The following is a 19279-nucleotide window of genomic DNA, read 5'->3' as shown; positions in this document are numbered from 1 at the left end:
TGAGTTTTATTACACTGATTTCATCTGGGTTTACATTTTAACTTAGTTTTTCTAATATATTGCCTCACAGAGCACTTTGTAGACTGTTGTTAAAAAGCTGCTTTATAAACAGTTATTTGCTCACCTACGAAATCATACTTTCTAATCGAGGAACGCTGATTTACCCACGACGTCTGAAACATTTTTCCATTTCAAGTGTGTTATAAAACATCTCGGGCGAGTTGGTTATTTTGTGGAGACGTAACAGAGTGAACGGGTCTGATTCACCACATTAACACCTATTTTACAAACAGTCGCTGCTTCCTTTAAACGATGGTGAAATAGAGAAACCAGAAGCGTTTCTTCACTGGACGCTTGTTAATGACACGTGTCATGTAGCACCTGTGTTTAAATTAATGCACTAATTATGCATCATGTAAAACTGGCACATAAAAATTAAGTTTAACTCGTGGATTATTGGTGACGACACACTTCAGTGTCATGAATGAGACACAGAACAAGAAGGTAACTTCTCTTTCAACATAACGGCACAATTTGAATATGGGTGACTTTGTTAAGAATAGATTGAAACAAAAAAACTGATGTTGAAAATCTGAACTCAGGTCTTTAAGGATCGGTTCACATTCTTTTTCTCCAGGTCAATATTCACACACGTACATCAACAGTTTGTTTGGTGGCTGTAATCATTTCACCTCGTTATTGTGAAAATATGCGCCAACGTTCTCAGCAGCATCGTCTACATTAGAACGGGAACTAGCGGGGTCCTGTATGATTGAGAGCGACTGATCATTATTTTGATGCACATAATATGTCGTATTGTTTGAAGATAGACTTGGAGGAGAAAAAAAAAAACAAAAAAAAAAAAAAAAAAACAGCTTTAAGTATCAGTTGAACAACATCCGTGTTCACTCGTCGGCGGGGCGTCACCGGAAGAATCAGGGTGAAGTTTCTATATTTATATAAAAAATTAAAAAAGCATCTTGGCGTTAAGACTTCGTTGGCCGGAGAAGTGAAGACGAGTGAGTTTGTGAAACAGGAAGCTGTCACTTTACCTTCCAGCAGTTTTAAAATATCTGTGTGTTGGAGAATCAGCAAACGTTTACTGTGAACCGTATCGACGACATAAGCAAAAAAAAATAAAAACAATGCTCGTAATTCCCCTTTAATGAGTTCATTCTTGACACATGGATTGAAAGTATAGTATAGGACTTATACCGATATCTATACTTCTGAAGCAGGGAAGGATTACGCCTCCAAAAAATAAAATAAAAAAAAATGACCCCAGATAAACTCCTCCTCTTCCTCTCCTGGTCCTCCTCTTCCTCTTCCTGGATAGCGGTCTGGTTCCCAGTCAAGTCCAAAGTTGTGTGGTTGTGATTTGTGTTTTTTGGTTACAGGTCAGTCCGTGCTTTGGCGGCTGCGGGCGCGTACTTGGGCATCAGCTCTGTGATTTTGCGGATGAAGTCTGACTTTTCGGCGCAGCCTTTGCAGGACTCGCCCCACTCCTCCAGGATCTTCTTCAGGTCCTTCACTTTGAGCTTCTTCAGGTCCACCGTGGTCAGGTCCAGCTGTTTGTCTGCACGGGACACACAAGGACAATAAGTTATGACCTGAAGACCTGACGCAATTATTTATCGTCATTGGGGTTTTTGTTTTTTGCAGCAAATGGTTTATTATTTGTGCAACCCTGTGATGCATAACGACGGTCAATTATCTTTGAATCAATAATCAATCTTTATTATTCAATTTAATATGATAAAATATTATAAATATTATATAATAAATATAATTATATTTTGTATGTTTTAAATTGTAAAATATTTTATATTAATATTTTCCTATATTTCTTAAATAATATCAATAAATATTTATTAAGACAAACCTCTCTCTTAATTTAATGTAACGCATGTGTAATTCTTGTAGTTTGGAGAGATGGAACATTTGGCTGCGAGTGTTTTTATATACATTAAATAGTAGAAACAAATTTTTTGTCCTCACCGTATTTCAGCTCACAGATCTGACCGTCCTTCTTCTTGAGCTTCTCACAGATCTTCTCCACGGGGGCGTGGTAGCTGAGCGGCTTCGACACCTCGTTGATAATCTTCGTGGCCGCGTCACTCGTCGCCCCGATGTAGTAACACTAGACGTGAGAAACAGGGAGGAACGCTGTTAACAGAGTATTTTATTATCATTTAGAAAAGCGAGTAGAAAACAAGTACATGAACACATATACGACCCAGTGAATGATACAAAGTAAGACAAGAACAAAGTGAGGAGAACAACATGAAGAGTATAAGAGTGAGAAACGAAGGTATCAGCAAAAGTGTGTGTGTGTGTGTGTGTGTGTGAGAGAGAGAGATCTGGTTAATGTGCGAGTGTCGAGGTTCTGTAGTAATATGGGATATATTTAATATACACATGAATACATAAAGACTGTAAATCTATATATATATATATATATATATATAAATGCATACACACAAAAAAGGGGGGGCAAGAGAGTAGGAGGGGAGAAAAAAAAATAAAAAATAAATTGTATCTTAGCAAAAAAAGAAAATAACAATTCAAGTAGAATTAATCATAAATTAATAATCATAAAGAATGAATGACTTAATAATTCATTAAATAGACTATGGTTAACTATGTATAAAAGAGCTCCAGTGGCTCTCCGCTTCCCTTCATTTCACTCACTCAACATTTACAGGAAGATAATAATACGAGAATGAATTTTTATATTTTTATATATATATACCAGAGGATGTAAGATAAGATATAACTTATTTATCCTGAAGGAAAGTTTCATTAAAGACAACAACAATAGAATGAAAATACAAAACATATAAGAACAATAGAATTATTAAGTGTAAAATGATACTGACACCTGTGAAAAATGGAACACAATTGCAATAAGAGTGAGGTAAATAAATAAAGTAAAAATATTCAATATCACAAAATACAATTAAATACAAAGTGAAGAAGAAGTGACACCAACACCAGAGCCTGATGGAAACTAAAGTAGAACGTTATATTGTCCCTCTCCACACATCTCAGGTCCAATAACACTCTGTAGTTCACTTACGAAGCGGTTTTCTTTGCCTTTGGCGTCTTTGCAGGTCTTTACGATGGCCGTCTCGATGTCGGCGCTGTTGAAGTTCACGTTGTTCTCCTCCAGCGACTGGTAGAACTTCCCTAGGAAGGTGATGCACACTGAGAGAAAGAGGACAATACGAGTTAGGCAACGTCGCGCAGAGGCAGCTACTCAACACTAGCCGTTAGTGAAATGAGAGATTATAGTTATTGGTTTGGTAGTTATGCACACAAACATCCACCTGAAGCTAACTACGTAACATTACTCTTTCCTTCAGGACTTAATGTCACTTTTTTACAGCAAATAAACACTTTTCTGCAAAGTGACACTTGCCTGTTAAAGACTAAGTAACAGAACATAACATAAGAACAAACAAACAATACCTACGAGTGACAGCCGACTCTTTTCCATGAATTTGAATATTTAAAATCGGGGTTCTACAAACCTTAACACCTCCCAGAGTGTGTTTGAAACTGGGATGTTAGATCAAAATGAGATCGTGAGATAAAACAATTAGTCAAATACGTGATTAGTCAATAATAACATTAATCAGCAGCTATTTCAAGAGCCAATAACCGATTTGAATCTCTTTTATTCATAAGTAAAAATGACATTTTGTTGGTCAAAACAAGTCGATCTTTGGACTGTTAGAAGCAGCAGTTTACTAGAATATATTAAAGCTTGAATACTCTAACCGGCCGGGTACTTCTTAAAATACTTACTCTACTCTGAAATCAATGTAAACCATATTTACACTTATGTATCTCTATTTATTGCATCTAATCGTACCTACTTAGCCGGTGTGTAGCCTGATGCAATACATGTTTATTGGTTAGTGTCGTTAGTATTTATGGACTGGTTCATCTTTCTGTAGGTTGTAAATATTGCTGTAGAATAGATAAACTTATTCAAATATAAAACATGTTAGTAAACATATATTTTAAATACAATTTACTCATATCTGCCCCTATTCTCAGGTGTCACATACCTTATGTTCATTATATCTTATAATCATACCTGTGTTTCAACTGTTTTGTAAATAAACTAAACTCTTAGAAATTATAATTTGCATTATTGTCAGACATTTTATATACAAAGAGGACATAATCAGAAGATTAATCTTTAACAAAGAAATATAGTTAACTGCAGCTTTAATATCATTAGCACTGTAATGAGGTTTCTATCGTGGTTAATATAAGAAATAAATACGTGTTTAATTATCTTATTCAAGGGTGTCTGTCTGTCTGTCTCACACACACACACACACACACACACACACACACACACACACACACACACACACACACACACACACACACACACACACACACACACACACACACACACACACCATCGTTTAAAACTAAACCTCCATCATCACCAGCTGTGTCTATACATGTGACTTCCTGTAATATCTGTTTTTGTTTAAGTTGGTGAAGCTCCACACACCATTCAGTTTTAACGCTGTAGCTAATGCTAATGCTAACCAAAGCTAGCAGACACAGCCTACCTTCACAATCTCCTTCTTTCAGGGCTTCACCGGAACCGGGAAACAGAGCGAGCGCGAGAGCCACCGACAGCCCGCTTAACGACAACATCTTTCGGTTCGTTTTCAAACCTTTTTAAGACAAATTAAAGAAAACACTTCTTCGATACAGACGCCGGTAAACTGACTGTACGTGTGTGACTTTTTCTTTTTTGTCTTTTCCGGTGTGTGCTGCGTAACACTATGTCCGAGCTCTTATTGGTCGAGAGGTGCGACTCTTCCTGTGGCCTTCCACGCGATCTCCTGTGATTGGACGGAGGCAGAACGTTCCGGGCGCAACGTCCAGTTGGCGCCGTCTGATTGGTCCACGTCTACCACGTGCTCCTCATGAAGCGTTCCCACGTTCCCACGTAGAATAACTATGATATAAGAACTTTGTTTATTATGGACATGGTTGTTTTTTCCTTTCTTTTTATTAAAGAAATAAAATTAATTCTTAAAATAAATAAAAATTCAACCTGAAGATGTTTCTTATTTACAGAAAACCTGCAGATTCACTAATAAACTCTGGAAAGACATCAACACTTTCATATTTAATAATATTGTTAAGCAAAAGTTTTCATTTTCCGTCAAAGATATACATTACAGCCACTCACTGTCCTTCAAAAACAAACCATTTTGTAACATTTAACACGTTTTCATCTAAATTACCCCTGTTTTCTTTATGTCTTATGACTCTTTTTTCTATTTGTTTTTTATTATTTCTTTAATTTATTCCTCATTGTTTTGAATCCGAATTTCTTTTTTCCTGTATGATCACTTGATGACGCTGTTGCCTTCTTCTGTGTTTTGCTGTTGATCTCAACAAGTATTTCATACAACAAGACAACAAATACATATTTATTCACCCAGCAGTAGAAAACATTCTGTATCAGCCTATAGGGAACCAGAGAAGTGAGCTTTGCATACTTATACAACGTTACATGTTTGGCACCTTACTGTAATATATATGACACTTACAGTTCATCTGTTTGCATTGTTTGGCATTCTGTATATTTGTTTTTTGCACCTTCTTGATAAACTTTATTGTTTATATTTTGCTAAATTATTTTATTACACTTTCTCGCTTTGTACTGCATTTTCACTTAAATACAGTACTTGAGTAAATATACTTATTTCTATTGATGATTTCAAAAAATGTATTTATTTTTGTGGCTGTCATGCAGTAGATGCAGGATGCGTTTATTTTATTTAATGTGCCAAAGGTTGTTCTCCACAGCACAAGACGGTCTGGATGTCTGTATATATATATATATATATATATATATATATATATATATATATATAATACTGTGTTGAAGCAGAGTTTATGTATCAAACATGAAGGTAAAGTTGGATATTTTCTAACTTTATTTATTTTTTTAGTCTTTATTGAAAAAAAAACATTCAAATACAAAAACTTTGCAGACATGTACTCAACATAGTGGTACAGAAACAAGAATATTAATAAACAAATATTCTTTAAAGAGTTCAACGACGGTTGTAATACTTTTTTAGTGTTTGTAAGTTCGAGTCTTAATTCTTTAAATTCACATAAAAGATCCAGTGAGAATGGAGGAAACTCTTTTTTTACATTTATGTATATACAATTTATATAATCAATCATTTTACAATTAATTAAATGTTATATTTATAATGTTCAAAATGTGTACTACAAACAGCTATTTACATGTGTATCTACCCAACAGTAGAACACATTCTATTTTAGCCAATAGAGGAACCAAAGTCCTCATTATGCATCATGGTTCATTATAGAATTATATATTTTACATAAGTTGATTATAATGAAGCATCAATGTGGAAGCATCACTGGTAAATGATGTGTGAAACATTAAATTAAATAACAGCAGAGAGTGACGTCAGGGTGTTGTTTTTTATGGCTGGTTACGTCACCAGGACTGCGCGATGTTGCAGAGTCACTGCGACTGTAAACAAGAAGAGAGAAGAAGAGAAGAAGAGTCTCCATTTAAGCTACAACGTTAGGGCCTTTACGCGTCTGTTGCCCTCTCTTCTTATTCTTTGGTTTGTATTCATTAGTGAGTTATATTCCTGCGGTGCTGGGTGTATCAGCCGTAACACTTTACATAATAAAAGGCACAGGTCCGTGTTTTTCTCCGGAGTCGCACAGAGCTAAGCTAACGTTAGCGCCTCTAGCCTTTAGCTTTAGCCGTCGTTAGCTTGTCAACATCCAACGGCCCTGTCGCGAGGGAAACAGCCTTTATGCCCCGGGTATAAAGCTCTCTCTCTTTAACGTGACCAGGATATCCTCAACCGTGAGTATCACCTGCTCGTGTTTAAAAAAAAACAAAGACGTCCTGTGACTTGCTTAGCTTAGCTTAGCTTAGCAGCTAAAGTAGCTTGCTAGCATTAGCCACCAACAGGGTGTGTGGGAGTTCTTATGAAATCTACTGTTTACAAGCAAATGTCTGTTATTGAGTGTGACGTGTCAGATAAATACTCTACGTTATCATAGTTTATTTATAATTGAATACACATCTTGTGTGTTTTTTATGTTTGTGGCTGTCGGATCACGTGATGTGTCAGCATATAGAACAACAACACATGATATATTATTATATTAATAATAACAATAGCTACATGAGCATTATTTCTGTCTGCATCTCCATTTTTTAAATTTAATTCAATTCAATAAAATATTGCATATATATATAATTGATATATTATATAATAATATAAATGTATATTATAATATATAATATTATAACATTATAATAATATGAATTAAACTAATATAATTCGTTTTTATTCATTTAATCCACACCTTGTATTTTTACGTTTGTGGCACCATCAGCCTGTCAATCACATGATGTGTCAGCATATAGAACAATAACATATAGAACAATAACACACTATTATTTCTGTCTGCATCTCTATTTTAACGTCCTTGTTCAGTGTGAATCATTGTTATTTAAGCCTTTCTATGAGGATCTAAGGGCTTTATTGTCTCTAACTGTTGCTTTAATATTTTATTATGTGTCCAACTCATGTTTTAACATTTAACCTGCAAGATTTAAACCTGACGATAGATTTTAAGATCAAGCAGAAGCCCACACATGATGCGATTGATCACTGCTGTGTTGTAGCTGGGTGGCTGGTCGGAGCGGCCTCCTCCCACCATGGAGGCAGGAGGGAAGGACTGTGAGGAGGAAACTCTGCAGACGGCGTTCAAGAAGCTGAGAGTCGACGCTGAGAGGTAAATAACAACAACCTGCAGTCACTGAACCAGAGACGGGACAATGAGGGAGTTTTATTGTGGAGTGAGATTAATAAACACACAGATGGTTGATTGTGGAGTATATCGTCTTGAGTGACATGACAAGCTGTGTAGCTCCCTACCATGACAGAACAGTCAGAAATGGAGCCTGGTTTGTTTTGTTTTAATGGAGTAATTATCACTCTCATAATGTTGTTATTTGAATCCTTATTTATGAATTAAGATTGCAATATTTGAGATTGTATGTTTGTCGCTAAAAGGAAGTTCTCTTAAAAACAAAAAAAAGATTTCTGTCCAAAATGTCAGTTAACATGATTCTAGTATGTTTTGGTGTCATTTTCGGGATAATATCGTGAATTCTGATTATTTTGGCCGGGATAATCGTGACATAATTAAGGATCCCCCCCCCCCAAACCTCTCTCTCTGTCTCTTTGTCTCTGGCTGTTTAGCTGAGAATGTATTTTAAAGACTTTAGAACTTCTTGTGTTGCTGCTCAAGAAAGACTATTTGTTTACAAACAAGAATAATAAAGCAATATCGATTGTTAATTTATTGTTTTTTTTCTCACAACATAATCAAAAAGAACCGATGAGAGTATCAACAAGAGAAGTGGTATTGATAACATCCAATCGATACAAACTATAAACTCATTCAGTTTGTGATCACTGACTTTATGCAAAGAAATCTGTCCAAAAGATCCCGTAGAACTTTATTTATGCAGGATTCCATCAGATTCCATTGAAATAAACATTTTAATATAACGTAAACTTTTAAACAACATTAGGTTCAGTCTGATCAGACATGAGAAGTCTCTTTTGTTATGTTCTGTTATCAGCTGCTCTGAAAGTAACCGTGAACTTTGGAAAGAAATATGGTAAAAGCCTGTTTACAGTCTGTTTACACGATCATGGAGGAATGATGGAGTTTGGTGATTTAAATCAGAAGCTAGCAGGTCATTCCTTTTTAATTAGCTACTCGCGTTCAGACCGTGGAGGTCGTTGATCTCTGTTTCAGGGTCGAAGCCACAGTAGTGATGTTGAGCTCAGTAAGTGACGCATTTGCTGCGATAAAGTTCCTACAAGTTTCTTCCCGTTTCTCTTTTTCTGTCCAGTTTACCCGGAGCTGTGAGTGTGTCGGAGGCGTCGGTTTCCAGAGTGGCGTCTCGCGTTTGTCTCGACGTCAGCGGAGCGAAGCCCAAACTCGGGTGTCCGAAGGACAACTGGCACGGGTTAGTTGAGCTTTTTATTTTAAGACTTAACCTAAACTAAACCTTGTGTTGTGAGACACGCAGCTGTAATCCTGAGGATTTTGTCACACATCTCTATAAAATAATGATTTTTGTCTCCACTTTGTTACCAAATGTTGTCTCTCTCCTCCATCTTTAGCTGCATGAGGAAGACTTCCAGAGGAGCATCCAGAACCCAGCGGCGCCGGCGGTCCAAGTCCCCGATCCTCCACCCTCCCAAATTCACCTACTGCAGCACCGCGGCGGCCTCCGTTCTGTCGACCTCCAGCAGCGGCCTGAAGCACCAGCGGCTGGCCGCACCCGAGCCGTCGGAGCCTCGTCACGCCGGCGACGCCGTGGCCGTTCTTCCGTCGTCGGCCCAGAAAGAGCTCTCCTCCTCGGGCACCGCCGGCCACATCTCCCCTCTGGTTTTTGGATCTTGCGCTGGCTATGAGACGCGTGTTGCGGCGGCGGTACTTGAGATCCCCGCCGCTGTGACGACGACATCCTCCGGGCAGGACGGAGGACGCTCTGGAGACCAGTCAAGCGAGGAAGGCACCCCGGAGAAAAGTGCCTGTGGAGGAGCAGAGTCTGCAGCAGGAGGAGCACCATCACCACCTCGGACATCCGCAGAAGCCGCAGACTTCCGAGCGTTGTCCGAGCGCCACGGCGGTGTCTCTGCAGAGGTTCCCCACGTCCCCTGCTCCTGTGCCTGGAAGAAGAAGAAGAAAGATTCAGATCCCCCGGAGGAGATGGGCCAGGGCGCCGAATCCGAGTGTCGGTGTGGGTCCCTCCATCAGGACTGGAGCGGCGTGGAGGTTTACTCCTTCACGGGGCTCCGCAACGTCATGTCGGAGAGTGAGAGGAGCCGCGATGACGACGCTCACAGAACTCTCAGCACCAACAGCAACGCCGCCGCCATCGCCGCAGCTTCGCTGCCGCCTTCATCGTCTTCGTCGTCGGGTTCCCCTCGCTCGTGTTCGGAGCAGGCGAGGGTCTACGTCGACGACATCACGATAGAGGACCTTTCCGGCTACATGGAGTATTACCTCTACATCCCCAAGAAGATGTCACACATGGCTGAAATGATGTACACTTAAGAATAAATATAATATCATAATAAATAATGAAATAATGTCGTAAAACGTGGCCTGGAAGGAACGTCAGTAGAAGAATGGATCAGGCATGAAAGTTGTAGTTTAAATATACAACGTTAGCTGGTTTTTAACCCGGGTTACCCCCCCCCCCCCATCATTTTATCTACACTGACAGAAACAAATCTATTTCTCATTTGTTTTGACTTGCAGAAAAAAGATGATGGTTGCAAACTTGTGAAGCCAAAAGTGTTTTTGACCTGAGAGTCATTGTCTGGATATTATTTCACTCAATAAAGTTTGAGTTTGGAAAGTGTGTCATCGTCTCTTCAGTCAAAGTAGAAACAAGTAAAGACAACAGCAGCTTCCTGTCTTTAAAGCTGCATCCTCTCCTCTGACCAGCAGGGGGCGACATGAAGTCTGAGAGAAGAAGAAGATCCTGATTATACTTTCACTTTAGTAACAAGAGGGTTTGTGGCAGTGTTGGCTGGTGGAACATGTTCTCTGTAGCGCTGTGCCACATCCAATCAATGTCCCAAAACATCCCAGAATGATTTAATGCAAAAACATTAAGGTATCAAACACGTATTACTACTTTGCAGTTAAATATTTAACCTTTATTCCAACACAAAAAAAAGCAGTAAATATCACTTTGATAAACACGTCAGGACATCTTATTTTAGTCTCAGTATAATATAATAATGTATATATATATATATCATATAATAATCACTATAATATAATAATGTATATCATATAATATATATATATCATATGTCTGATTGTGAGGTCACAATCCTGTACATAATACTGGACTCACTTTTGTTTTATGCAGGCCGCACAAAAATACACAAATGTTGGTTTTCAGCTGAAAGAAAGTAGTTTGAGTTTAAGTTACTCTTTAAAGACAAACTGCAGATACAAGTACAATACTGTCCTCTGAGATGTAGAAGTTTAAAGGAGCATAAGTACAAATGCCTTAAAGTTGTTGTCAGAGTACTGGAGTAAAGGTACTTAGTAACTTTCCAATACTAATGAAATTAATGAAGATAAACTATTGTCGGGACTTTCCCTCCGATGTGTCTCTGAATGAATGACGGTATTATTATCATGAGAAGTATTATCGCGACACAAGTATTATCAGAAAAGCTTCAGGATACTAGAAGTGAAACATAAGAAGACAGTTTCACAACAGATTAGAGTCATAGAGCACTTTTTAATGAAGATATTAAATTCCAGCTCCGGGCTGCTGCTGCTGCTTCCTATAACAGCCACCAGGTGGCAGCGTCTCCTCGTTTTATTCTAAAATAAACACATTTCTAATCTTTACAGTGAACCAGTGGTGGAAAGTAAGTACATTTACTCAAGTACTGTACTTAAATACAGTTTAAGTTAATTAGGAATATATCCACTTATGTTCAAAAATTATATTAAATATTAACAAAAACATATATAATCAGAGGAGGTAGAAGCCTATAAAAAGAAATTCAACTGATGAACAGGTGAACATATTAATGCATCAATAATTATATCAAAAATATAAGTCTGAAATTAAGTATTGTTACGTTTCGTTCTGAGTGTAGTTTGATGCAAATACTTTTGTACTTAAACTAAAGTAAAACAACTTCTTTATAAGTCGTTAAAATGAATTATAGGACAATTGTTTATATCACAGTGTCAGAAATAGGCTTCCAAACATTTGTGAGTAGTTTTTATGTTTGATTTTGTATAAATTTGAGTCCTGCTGCGCTCTGGAACAAATGGCCACCAGGTGGCAGCATCTCCTCATGTTTTCCTCCAGTGAATCCCAGTGTAACAGTGTAACACAGTGTTTTACAGTGAATCCCAGTGTTTTACAGTGAATCCCAGTGCATCACAGTGAATCCCAGTGTAACAGTGTAACAGTGTTTTACAGTGAATCCCAGTGCATCACAGTGAATCCCAGTGTAACAGTGTAACAGTGTTTTACAGTGAATCCCAGTGTAACACAGCGTTTTACAGTGAATCCCAGTGCATCACAGTGAATCCCATGTTTTTACAGTGAATCCCAGTGTTTTACAGTGTATCCCATTGTTTTACAACGTATCCCAGTTTTTTACAGTGAATCCCATTGTTTTACAGCGTATCCCAGTGTTTTACAGCGAATCCCATTGTTTTACAGTGTATCCCAGTGTTTTACAGTGTATCCCAGTGAATCCCAGTGTTTTACAGTGTATCCCAGTGTTTTACAGTGTATCCCAGTGAATCCCAGTGTTTTACAGTGTACTTTCTGCATGACCTGAACCGATTCATCAGGATATGTCTCTTGTCTTTGCAGCTCAGGGATGAAAAAGACGAGCCAAAGCAGAACACAATGAAATGACTAAAGCAGTGCAGCTTGTTGTGGACCGATGGAGCCGCATGAAAGGAATCCTGACGTCCAAACACACACAGCTGTTCCCTCTCTGACCACAGAGTTTGTTTACTGCGACTTATCTCAGTCACACTCTCTCTTCATCATCCCGCTTCAGTGTCGTCACTTCTTCAGTCATTCAACAGGTGAACAGAAGCAGAGGTGGGACAAGTATTCAGCTCCTCTACTGAAGTAAAAGTAGTAATACCACAGTGTAGAATACTCTGTTATACTTGAGTATAAGTACACAAGTATTGGCATCAAAATGTAGATACTTATTTGACTTAAGTAAATCAGTAGTGGCACATGAGACAGTAATCATAAAGATGCTCTTCTGCATTTAGTTTATTACAGTTAAGTGTCTCCCAAGCTTAAAGTTGCTATAATATATAGTTTATAATAAGAAAGGATCAATGAGTGAGGATTTAGAACATTTAAAAGTATTACATAACGCAGTCGTCTTAAAAACTCTGAGCTCCAGGGACAAAGTTCAGAGAAAAGCTGCTGTGTGTTCGTCTGGTGATCCACATTCAACAAAGACCACAAAAACAAATCCCAGAAAACAAACTATGAACAACAACCGAGAGAGAGAGAGAAAGAGAGAGAGTCTGGTTGTTTTGAGTCAATGTCTCTTTTTTTAACATGTTGCATATCTCTTTAGTATTATTTTGTCTCTTTATGGTTATTTTATGTCCCTTTGAAGTCTTTTTTAATCTCTTTTGGTCATTTTGCGTCACTTTGTGGCTGTTTTTGTCACTTTACGACTCGTTGTCCTCGTTTTGTGTCTCCTTGTAGTTGATTGACTTTACAACAAGAATCGTCACCTCAAACTGAGGCTCTGCTCCAGGGGCCCCTGAACCCTTTGGCCCATTCAATAATCTGTCAGTTCTATCATGAAAATGTATTTATTAATTTGTAGATTTACAGTCAGCTATTATTTTCCCGTCACAAAAGAAAAGCACCGCCTGTAGACACAGACGATCTGACGCTTCAGTCGTTTCTGTTTCGATTGAGCTCAGTGTGAAGACGAGGGGGAAATCCAACATTCAGCTCAGCACGGCGATGAAACCCTCGAACTCAAAACCTCACTGATCAGAAAAGGCCAGCAGGAGAAGTGAGAAACCACAGAGAGTGTCTCTGGAAACACCCTGCAGCTGATCATTTATCACAATGTGACACCATGACAGTTACACGAATACAAAACACAAAAAAATTCCAGTAACAAACCCGCTGGAGGGACTTTTTCTTTTGTGGCACGTTAGAACCAGAACCAGGACTGAGAGGGTCAGACCGTCAGACCTGCTGAAGTAGAATGAGAGGTTTTCTAAAGAGACTCTGGTGCTCAGAGACACTACCACTTTAGTCCACAGGGGGCGACATAATCAACACATAATGAACGTTTAGTAGCTTTAATCTCAGCTCTTTCTGTGTCTTTCAGCTCATTGTTGAGTTGTTTCAGCCTGCAGCAGAGCTGCTTCTAGTAAAAGAGACTCTGTTCAACCCGACTTACCAAATACATCTACAAGCTAAACAACAGACAAAAACAGAGCTACAGTACCTTCTCACCATGTTTTACATTCAGTCTATGAAATACATCTGTAAAGTGTTCTCATCATCACTGATGTTCTTTTCATAATCCCTTAAAGTTAAAGTGTTCAGGAGTTAATCCGTCACTTATTCTGTCACTCAGCAACAGAAGGTGAGAGTTTGTGTTATGAACAGGATGGATTTATATTCTCACATGAAACTTATTGATTGAAACCTGATCAGAACTTCACATTTGTACCAAAATGTTTTGCTAAAATGTTGCAGGAGAGAAGTGACAATCAATACTTTCTGTGGTAAACAGTCAAGTTTACTCATTTCACAACGTTCAGCACACACTCAACAAACAGAAAGAACGAACGGTGATTTCTGTCTGAGATCAAAGAGTGCAGAAGAACAGAAAGGTCAGTTTCACATCCTGCAAACAGAGACACACCGTGTTCCCTTCACTCACTTACTGTGAACGCTTCAGGTGACGTCAGCTCTACTTTCTCTATTTCTGCTCTTAATTCAACACCCTGAAGAGGTGCAGAAGACTTGTCGTTTTGATTGGTCACATGTTGACAGAAAAGGTTTCAGGTCTTTGTCAGAGTTTAAAATGAGGAAACGAAACTTGACGCTCAGCTTTTCATGCTTTCACTGATTTGAAGGGGTGCGTCCTGATTGGATGATTGGAAACTATCCGACTTGACCGCAGTTTTTTTCCAACACCGCCTGCTCTCGTCCACTTTCTCCAACGAGCCGAATATTTCCCCCCAAAACTTCAACAGAAAATAAAGAAATCAGCAAAACATACAAAAAACGTTTCTGTATTCAAAAAGGTGGACATGATTTGTTTTATTCATATCAATTATCACCTATTAGATTTAGGATTGTGACTCTTGATACTTGGCTTTCTTCGCCTCCTTCTTCTCGCTCCCTTCGGTGACACCTCCTTCCTTTTTTGTTTGCAGGAATGCAGCCCGTCAGATCGGGTTCCTATAATGTCCCAGATTATGAAAGAGGGAGAGAGAGAGAGATACTGTTACCGCCGACAGCAACAAAGACAAGAAACGAGGCGCAGCCGGGAACCGGGAAGAAAAGAGACAAAAGGTTATGAATGTTTGGGAAAGAAAGAAATTAGGAGACCAAATACCTGAGGTGGCTCTTGATGATTAGCGTGTTGTTTTGACATGTGGTGGAGGTTTGAGGTTAAAGAGGCACGAAGCCAAAGTCGACTGCTTCTAACCCCAGAACAGAGATTTACTGTCTGAGTCGACTGACGCAGAGCGGTCCTGATATGACTTGTTCTTCTTTAAATGTTCAGGCAATTTTCTTTATAGTTCTACAGTCGTTCGCTTAATTGGCTTTTTCGTTGCTTGAGGGCGTCACGAGACCTCCAGTCTAATCTTTAATCGCTGCGTCGCTTTTGTTTCTTCTTTTGCAGTTTAAAAACGAAAAATACTTGGCAGCTCCTACAAACAACTTAGTGAGTGAGTTCATAAAGGTTCTAATAAATATGTCAGCGGTGTTCAACTCTTCCTATGATATAGTACGGAAAAGTTTCTTCTTATTTTAAAGTCCAGCAACATAAGTTAGTTCCTGAGTCTTCACAGGAAGCAGCTCCGTTAGCTTTAGATGGTGAGATGGTTTTGTTAGAATATCACTCTGTTCTGGGAGGTTTCAGTAGGTGGCGCTCTTTTTATTTATACATTTGTTCAATGTAACTGTTTTTTTTTGTTTATTAAGAAAATGTAATATACAAAGAATTCAGAAAAACATTAGCAGCACATACAGAAAGTATGTAGGAAGAATAATACACATTTACACAAAGATTAAAGGAGAATTACGTTCCAAAAACACTGTAACTGTTCATGACGACTCACCGCTTCTTTAGATCACGTCACTTCCTGGATTTTATCTGGAAAAAAAGCAAAGTTTTGAGAGTAGACAGTAGAAAGATGGACATTTATTATTTTAAAGATTATTACTTTAATCTTTTATTATTTTACAGTCACATCACAACTCATCAAATGGTAAATAAATTGGGATTAAATGACTTTAAGTTATTTAAATAAGGGTCATGGTTTGAGAGACTGCCTCTGTTGGACGTTCTCATGAACACCAGTATCGGTGATGTTGTGCTGCTGCTGGTTTCTGGGAGGCCTGGCCTCCATCGCGGTGCTCACCCCTCCCATTCGACCTCTGACCTCCGTGACCGGGTTCAAACGCCACCTCTCGGGGTGGCGTTTAGGGGTGACGGGGGGACTCGGTGATTTGGAGCTGCCAGCTCTAAATGCTTCCACATGCTTCCGCTTGTACGTCCGTGAGTTTGGATGTGTGAGAACCAAAATCTGTGGGAAAGCAGAACCCTCCAGGAAACGTTTGACGCTGTGGAGTAATTGTAGTATTTCTTTAATTAGCACACTTGTTGACCCTTTTTTTAAATGTCATTCTCAGAGCTGTGAATTCATTACGTCTGTTTAAAGTGATTAAAAACTGAAGAATGAAAGTAATTCAAGAAAATAGTAACTGATAATTTGTTAGTTCACCAACTACAATATTTCTAAATAAAATAAATAGATAAATAACTGCAGTTTGATATGCTGATAGAGAAGCGACATCTTGAAATGTATTCCTGAGACATAAAGATCATTTATTTTAGTTATTTGAAAATAAAAGTCACCACACTTCATTTAGAAGAAATAAACAGGACGAGGTTTTAACAGATCACAGGTCAGTTAAGGTCGTAACTTGAGCTATATTTAAAAGCTGTTGTTAGTTAGCACGTAGCTAGCACGCAGCTAGCATACAGTTAGCGTGCTGTGAGCTGATGATGCTACAGACGGTATTAAGAGGAGAAGAGAAGGTGAACCACACATACAATATACGATATCGTATGATATAAGTTATTCCTCATTTCTTGTATTTTCCTTTAAAAGCCCAGCAGCTCTAGTCAATTTCCGCTCGTAACATGAAACTCGGTTATGTTTAGGCAACAAAACGACTCGGTTAGGTTTAGAAAAAGATCGCCGTTTGGTTAGAATAACCACGGAAGTGCCGTTACTGAAGTACACAAGTTACAAAAACATCACCATTGACTTCATTGATGATAATCGTCAACGATTACGTTGATAACAGAGAAAATAATTCTGTGGGATATCTACAAATTACAAATTATTTTTCGTAGGTATTGCTACGAACGCTGGATGAGACCAGCCTGAATGTTTCTGCTTTGTCACCTTTTTACTCGCCTGCTCCAAACTTCGTGATATTTTCGAGTAACCCCGCCCGACCCCGTGTTGTGTGTCGACCAGCTGCATCACTAGTGTGCAGGTAAAGTTCTGGTGTCTTCTTGGCGCCTTGAACCATCGTGCACCTGACCGACACTCACACACACCATCGTTATGAAACCATTTTTTTGTTTTTTGTTGAGGCAGATAGACAGTGCGTTAGGCCTGATCCTGCAGGTCCTGCTGATGGGGTCAAAACATCATCTAACATCCATTACGTGTGTTGATAACCATCTGATCACTGCTGTGGTTGGTCACTTATTGTGAAACGGTTATTAACCCGAGTTTCTGTCCAATCAGAGGCTCTCCAAAAGTCAGATATGTTTATCAAAACACCCAAATGCAAATCTGTGAGCGTCGAGACCGGCCTCTTCTACCAGCAAATGCTCACACACATGTACATGTCTTTATTACCAACAGGGCACTATCATTCCAAGCGTGGACCCGCTGTCTCTTGTCATTTTGAAAAATAAAATATGAACTTTTAAGGTCTTTTACCATGATAGTACTGCAAATGTGCTTTTTAACAAACATGAACAAGATTCTGTCACTTTTCAGCTGTACAGCAGAGTTGAATCACTTCTAATGAATCACAGTCAGTAAAGCTGTTTGGCTCAAAGGGAAAGAGTACATAAACACAGACATTAATGTTTAGCAGGTCTAATGTGCACCATGTTCACCATCGTTCTTTAGCGTGCTAACTTCAGCTCATTAGCAGAGTAAAGCTGAGGCTGATGGGAATGCCGTTGGTTCTGCAGGTATTTGGTCAAAAAGTAAAGTATTCAGACAAATGGTGGACTGGTGGTGGCGCTGGATTAAAAGTCAAGAGGATCAACAAAGTTATTGCAGTTCATCCTGAGAGAAACATGAATGTCTGAAACAAAATCTCATCGCACTCCATCCGATAAAATCCTTCCTCGTATTATTTTAAACCGCTCTGCAGTGTTTTGATCTGTGACTCAAACTGGAATCACATCTTCCTGAAACAACACTCAGCATTATTTCTGTGCTATTTTGGGTCTGAACACTACTACTGCTTCAGGGTCTCTGCACTAACCCTTTTATCCACATCCGCCTCATTAGAAGTAAATATTAGGATGAAGACTGCCAGGAATTAGACAGAGCCCTGCTGTGCAATGAATAGATCCTGTGTGTAGTTACTGTTACTGTGTTTGTTCCCATTCACGTCTGATCTGAGGACAGGAATGTTTTATTTAATGAGTTATCTAAACTCTTTCACCCCAGAAAATATGCATTTTAAATTTCACATCAGTCGATTCATTGATTAGTTGAACAACAGAAAATAAATATCATAATTTTAAAATAATTTAAGTAACGTTAAAAGCAAATATTACGAATAATCTCAGGGGTCAACTTCTCAATTGTAAGGATTTGTTGCTTTTTTGTTTTTCTTTGTGAACTGAACATTTTGGGGTTTTGAGACATTAGAAGACGTCTCTAACTAACTGTGACGGACATTTTTCTAAAATTTATTACATTTTATTGACAAAAGCAGACGAATAAATATTAAAAATAATCTTTAGTTGCAGCTTGATGAAGTGATTTTCAATCCAAGGAGCCATTTTCTGTTTACACCAGTAGCTCAAATGAATTAATATACTGTACATATTCTATGTTTATTCATTAATTAACTAATTAACTCAAAGCGCTTTGTCATTTGCATCTCAGAAGCTTTTTCTTTGAAATGCATTGAATATTTAAAAGTGCTGAACCTTGAATGCACTAAGAGGTACAAACAGCTGTTGGTTTAAGTTGCATTGGTTACAGACTCACAGGCGGGATAAACATCGGCATAAATACTGTAAAATCACGTCAGCTTGTCTGTTTCCTTGAACCATATTAAGAAATTATAATCAATGCT

General features: G+C 38.5%; 2 protein-coding genes across 3 annotated transcripts; one reads left to right on the top strand and one right to left on the bottom strand.

Moving 5' to 3' along the window:
* Positions 1-1146: 1146 nt before the first annotated feature.
* On the bottom strand, positions 1147-4807 carry manf (mesencephalic astrocyte-derived neurotrophic factor). Its single transcript, XM_076095755.1, has 4 exons — positions 4599-4807; positions 3080-3207; positions 1999-2140; positions 1147-1576 (listed from the first exon to the last, which is right to left on the bottom strand). Exons 1-4 carry the CDS (start codon positions 4684-4686, stop codon positions 1392-1394), a joined length of 543 nt encoding a protein of 180 aa, XP_075951870.1. The 5' UTR covers positions 4687-4807; the 3' UTR covers positions 1147-1391.
* Positions 4808-6528: 1721 nt separating this feature from the next.
* oser1 (oxidative stress responsive serine-rich 1) lies at positions 6529-10501 on the top strand. 2 transcript variants are annotated; one of them, XM_076095779.1, is made up of 4 exons: positions 6529-6656; positions 7739-7848; positions 8981-9097; positions 9255-10501. In XM_076095779.1, exons 2-4 carry the CDS (start codon positions 7772-7774, stop codon positions 10192-10194), a joined length of 1134 nt encoding a protein of 377 aa, XP_075951894.1. In that variant the 5' UTR covers positions 6529-6656; positions 7739-7771; the 3' UTR covers positions 10195-10501. The 2 variants fall into 2 exon arrangements, with proteins under 2 accessions (XP_075951894.1, XP_075951893.1); XM_076095778.1 differs by having other exon boundaries at positions 6536-6907.
* Positions 10502-19279: the final 8778 nt, after the last annotated feature.

This window comes from Anarhichas minor, unplaced genomic scaffold (assembly GCF_050575085.1).
Source record: "Anarhichas minor isolate MPS153535 unplaced genomic scaffold, ASM5057508v1 ptg000021l, whole genome shotgun sequence".
NCBI lineage: Eukaryota > Metazoa > Chordata > Actinopteri > Perciformes > Anarhichadidae > Anarhichas > Anarhichas minor.
This window is presented reverse-complemented; position numbering and strand designations above follow the sequence as displayed.